Source organism: Lynx canadensis, chromosome B1 (assembly GCF_007474595.2).
Source record: "Lynx canadensis isolate LIC74 chromosome B1, mLynCan4.pri.v2, whole genome shotgun sequence".
Lineage (NCBI taxonomy): Eukaryota > Metazoa > Chordata > Mammalia > Carnivora > Felidae > Lynx > Lynx canadensis.
Window position 1 is genome coordinate 193965426 of NC_044306.2, and position 6000 is coordinate 193971425.

General features: G+C 45.3%; 1 protein-coding gene across 1 annotated transcript in view; it reads left to right on the forward strand.

Moving 5' to 3' along the window:
- TAPT1 (transmembrane anterior posterior transformation 1) overlaps positions 1-4483 on the forward strand; it is a 68168-nt gene extending 63685 nt beyond the window's left edge. The window contains 1 exon segment of the mRNA XM_030314161.1: positions 2343-4483. Coding sequence (XP_030170021.1) covers positions 2343-2560 — 218 coding nt within the window. The 3' untranslated portion in view covers positions 2561-4483.
- The last annotated feature ends 1517 nt before the right edge of the window (positions 4484-6000 follow it).

The window sequence follows — 6000 nt, forward strand, 5'->3', positions numbered from 1 at the left end:
TGTGAGCTTTGTGGAAAGTAGACTCGGGAAGAGTGAGCCCAGAGGCGGAGGTCAGCAGGGAGACTGCTTGGCTCAGAGCCGGGGTGAGTGGTGTGAGCCAGGAAAGCTGGCCAGATTCTGGAAAGGTCTGGAAGAGCACAGGATTTGCTGATGAGTTTTACAGTGTGGGAGAGAAGTGGAGGATTCCAGGACTGCTGGCCTGGAATGTTTGGGGAAGAAGCAGGGCCCTGCCGTCAGATTTGTCATTAGATGGCAGTTCCCGGTTCTCGTGGTACCTGTTCATAGGACTTTGCGTTCATTGACTTACCTTTAAGTATACGGAGCCACTGTGTGCGGGTGATATGGGATCCTGGGGATACACAGGTAAATAAATCGTGCCGCAGGGCCTCACAGACAGAGGAGATGGTAAAAAGTGGATGATCCAGACACGTGAGCGGGTTGGAGACAGGCGTGGAAGGGACAGGACGGGGTCCCTTCCTGGAGGTGGTGAAGCCTGGGCTGAGTTTCGAAGGATGAGAAGTGGGTCCAGGCGAAGATGGGTGGAGAGGGCAGGTCAGAAACCTACCGGCCTGAGCCGAGTCTAGAGGCCTGAAAAGCAGCCAGGAACCAGCAGCTCAGTATTCCGGGTGCGGCGTTTGCTGTGGGAAGGGGCCAAGTCCAGGCTGAACAGAGTGCCGTGCTCATGCGTGCTTTCTAGGGAGCCAGGAGGGAAGTGAAATCTTGTACAACAACCGGAAAATAATGTTCGTCATAACAGAGAGCATGTAAATACTCTTAGTAACACGGGATTGCGTGTGTTTCGACCGGGTCAGTCATAGTGGCCAACACGCATTCTGTCCTGCTAGGCACCTTCCGCACATTGACAGATGAGTGTCGGTCATGCAGTCGGGAGTCCAGTCTGATGGGGGACGCAGGAGGTGAAACCTTTAAGTGCACACCTCAGTTTGAGGCCATTGGCTCCAGAGCCACGTACTAAGAAGTGCATTTGGGACGAGGGTGTGAGTGTCCATGTAGGGTGTTTTTGGAGATCAGGAGACCACAGGCCAGACAGACACTGTTGAGGAAGGTGTTGTAAGTCAGGTGGCTCAGGTTCAATTCAAGGATGAAAAGAGGGGCAGCTCTCAAAACAAGCGTCGTGTTCGTCATGTTCTTAAAGAAGCAAAGGACAGCAGTGGGGGTGGGAGCAGCAGGGAGGGCAAGAAAATAGACTCCGTGTTCACGGTCGATCGTGGCGGTGGTTTCTACAGATGTATGCGTGTGTCCACACCCATCAGATTATTCATCTGAAGTATGTTCAGCTCACGTGCTGTCATTCTTACCTTGATGAAGCTGCTCTCCTAAGGACTGAATGTGTGATGCAGAGATCGGTGGCTGCAGGCCCTGACCGAGCCGTCCCGCAAGCCGGGTTCCAGGGCTCCCGTGACCCAGAGTACACATTTGGGTCTTGTCGGTCGGTCTGTTTCTCCCTGTTTTGGACTTCCCGCAGGTGAACTGCTGAGTCGAGCTAAATTTTACAGCGCCTCATTTCACAAATTGCCCACTCTGTAATAAGAATTTACTTCTAATTGACAAGTGACAGGACTGTCTAATTTGAATTCTTCTTTGGGTCTTAATGGTGGCAGAATGTTTGATTTTTGTCCTGGGCAGGAGGGACAAAGAAAGGGCTGGTGCCGGTACCCAGGAGAGGCAGGATGTGTTAGAGTCTGCTTCTCCTTGACGTCTTGAGCGTAGGAGCCAGTGTTAACTGTTGAAGCAACAATCATATTAGGACCTGGTTATGCAGGGAGGGAGTTTGTTAGAGAGGAGTTCTGATACCGAAGTCAGGTGGTGGTATTATTTGTGTGATGCTATCCGCATAATATCCCTCTGTGGAATTTTTTTTTAATGTGGAACTTATTGTCAAATTGATTTCCATACAACACCCAGTGCTCCTCCCAACAGGTGCCCTCCTCAGTGCCCATCACCCACTTTCCCTCCCCCCACCTGTCCATCAACCCTCAGTTTATTCTCAGTATTTAAGAGTCTCCTATGGTTTGCCTCCTTCCCTCTCTGTAACTTTTTTTTTCTCCTTTTCTCCTCCCCGCTGGTCTTCTGTTGAGTTTCTCAGGATCCATATAATAGCCCTTCTGTAGAATTTTATTGAGCAAACAGAAATGGCATAGCCGCTGAGTTTCATGATAAACCATGGCCGCTGACATGCCACATGCTATTCGGTTATCACTCGCTCTACCTAGAAGATGAATGGGGACACCTTTTCTCATTGCCACTCTGTTGGTATGCTTGTATTTATTATAAATTGAGGGGAAATCCTTTTCTAACCAACGGCATCTCTTTTTCCACAGAAGAAAACTTGTCTGCTTCGGTCACCAGCCAGCCTGTTCATCTGAAAGAAAACGTCGTACCCTTACTTGTCACAAGCAGTTCTGATCAGTTTCTGACGACTCCAGATGGTGATGAGAAGGACATAACACAGGAAAGCTCTGAATTAAAGCACAGATCCTCAAAGAAAGATCTGCTGGAGGTAGACAGGTTCACAATCTGTGGAAACCGAATCGACTGAGCTCTGTGGCCAAGTCCTGGGGCGGGAGACGCTCTGCTACTGGGCTGGACAGATGCGAAAACTGGCACTTAAATATTTATTTAAAAACTTAAATTATTAATGGAAAGCGAATCTTAATATCTTTCTTCCGGTGACGTGGTCTGGCTGAAGGTCAGGTCACAGAACAGCAGCGACCTCCAGCCTGGACTCTGGAACCTGACGGGTGAGGAGGAGCCCCCGGCTTGGCAGAGGGCAGTCACTTCCGGGCCTCACGGGGGCCACCTCCCAATCACTTTGCCGTATCCGTCCGCGCTTCCAGAACCTCGAATTCTCCCTCGAGGCCTCTTCCATACAAGGATACACCTGGAAAACTGTGAAGCTTCTGCCATGACATTACCTTTCCAGCTCATACTGTTTTCACAAACAGGTTTCAGACTTGACTTCATCTGCCAAAGCATTAAAAAAAAAAAAAAAAGATTAAAACTTAAGTCAAGATAAATGTTCTTACCACCAGAATAATCCTTGAAGATGTATCTGAATTAATCAGAATAAAAGGCTACCTAAAATAATTCATGGTGAATAGTAGCATTTTATAGGAAGAAACCCTAAGCCAGTTTGTTTATTTACAAAATATTCATTAATGAAAGTTATGCATCACAGAGAAAACGTTTCATGATTTTTCAGTTTACTCTTTAAAGCAAAATGTGAGCTGTGCGTTGTTCAATTGCAATGGAGAGAATAGAAATACCCTTACGAAAAGGCACTTTTTATACTGAAAAAGCAGAGCAGTGTTAACTTTCACGTGTAGTTAACCGGTTTCGCTTTAAAACTAATTGCTTCACAAACTGTTACAGTTAAAAGGATCGGATGTGGAGTGGGCTGCAGGATTGTCATTGTATAAAACCCGAAGGTTTTTAAGGTGTCCACTTGAACTGAGTTTTTAAAGTGACAGTTTTAAAGTAAATATTCTAAGCGGTTTGGGCAGCATCTTGCTTGGGCTTAAAAAACGCGTCAGTCTTTCTGACTGGAGTGTCCGTGGGTGTGCCCGAGCTGGGGGTGCCCATGGGCTCGGGGCCTGTGGGCCACTGTCTGTGTGGGGAGACCTTTGTGTCCGGACGCTGGGAACAGCAGCCAAAGGTGCTTCTTGGTTTTGTTTGAGATCAAGATTCCATTTCTGTTTAACTACTAGTTTGTGGCCTACAGCATAGGACAAGTTATTCCCCACCAGTTTTATCTCGAGGAACCTTTCTGCATTTTTATAAAAATTTTACAGCGTCTCATTTCAAAATGTCCAGATGTTCTACTGTTCACTATCATTTCCTTTGATGTTTTCATTTTGAAGTTCAGCTGTTGTGCTGATATTTCAGGCATGTGACCTGCAGAAAGTAATTTTAGGGGATTTCTCTATTTCCTGGGTGAAATATAAAGCAAGCTTTAACGTTTGGCTTCTTCATGAGAAATATGGAAGTGGATTTTAATGTTTTGCATCAGCTAAGGAAATCTGAAGGTTAATGTTCACATAGGGTAGAAAAGAAAGTCCTACTGAAATACTTCGGTGAAACCAGGAAGTATTTTAAGTTAAAAATGAAAAGACTTTTGTATATGTTTCAGTGAAGCCCCATTTTAGAATTAAACTTTTTTTCTATCCCCTCTTCACCACCAAAAGGAACAGTGTCCATGTGAATGGAATAGTTTGGGGGGGAACTTTGCCAAATGTAGCCCTGATCCGTGCAAGAATATGATTTGGGTATATCCTTCCACTCAGCTTGAATTAGCCTGTTATTATTGTGCTGTCATTTTCGGAAGATTTCATTTCCTTTGCAGGATATATTGGGAGTTGGGAATGATGTTCATTTCTTCTGCTAAAATGGCATTCAATACTAATTTTATAAGTGCATCTTGTGTGAAACTCAATAAATTCAATTTTGTAATCTTTTTTAAAAAGGTCACTGAATTTATTTTAATAAGGTTTGTTGCTATATTTGCTGGCATAAATTTCCCACTCTGTAATAAGAATTTACTTCTAATTGACAAGTGACAGGACTGTCTAATTTGAATTCTTCTTTTGGTCTTAATGGTGGCAAAATGTTTGATTTTTATCCTGAAAAAAAAAAAAAGGCTGGTACTTGATCATAGATTGTTTAATATCTCTCAGCCGATGAAGATACGTGCATTTTGCAGGTGTTTTGAATGTCACACAATGTGTTTTTCACATCTGGGAGTCAAGTTCAAGACAGTACTTTTTTTTTTTTTTTTTTAAATTAAGACACAACATAGGTCACTCTAATGAGCTTTTCCTTTAAATTTTTTTTTTCAATGTTTATTTATTTTTGGGACAGAGACAGAGCATGAACGGGGGAGGGGCAGAGAGAGAGGGAGACACAGAATCGGAAACAGGCTCCAGGCTCCGAGCCATCAGCCCAGAGCCCGACACGGGGCTCGAACTCCCGGACCGCGAGATCGTGACCTGGCTGAAGTCGGACGCTTAACCGACTGCGCCACCCAGGCGCCCCGAGCTTTTCCTTTAGAACAGAAGTGGAACAACCAAGGGTCATTCAGGAGCTTGTCCAAATTTTCTTTGTGCCTTGCACCTCTGTCCTTTGGCTAGCATTTAGACCTCATACCCATTATCCATGTAGTTGGAAGAAATGTCTTCTCATTAGATCCTCCAAAATGTTTCTGCCAGCCCTGGTAACTCAGCAGAGGAGGCTATAGATTCACAAAATAATTTAAAATGACAACATTTTGATATGTTTCAGGTTCATTTATCTATTCTTTCAACAGAGATTTATCCACACCTTCTATGTGTCAGGGACTGTTCTAGATGCTGGGATCAGCCCTGAGCAAGGCTCTTGCTCTTCTGGGAAAGGGTGAGAGCAAACGAGTCAGCGGGATAACGTCTGCTGGAGACACACGGCCTAGTGACCGGGGAGAGGATCTTTCAGGTTTATCTCAGGTCTAAAACAAATCTAGTTCTTCAACACTTCATAGCAGTCTGACTTGTTTTCCTATTGTATTCATGTAAAGTAAGAGAATTATGTAGCGGTTTCACAGTACTTCTATAAAACAAGTAAGAAAATACTTTTTTTTTTTTTTAATACTGAAGACTGCCAATTGTCCATCAGAATCTGTCCTGTTCCATGGACACAGAGTTACAGCTGGGCACGTAGCTGGCGGCAGTTGGGGACTACAATCCCAAGTCCTTCTTGCTCTCACCAAGGGATGTAAGTCAAGGGATATGTGCCATTATGGACTCCCCTCCACCTTCTCTTCCCTTGCCACCGACTGGAACCCAGAGAAGGTGTGACTTTGCCCCAACCAAGCAGGTCAACACGGTGCCCACAGGACGGCAGAGCCACGGGAGGGACGGATTCCGGGCCCCTGAATGCCCCTGTGGAGCAGAGCCGCCTGTCCACTAGGAACACTCGGCTTAGACCATACATGAGAGAGAAATAAATGCC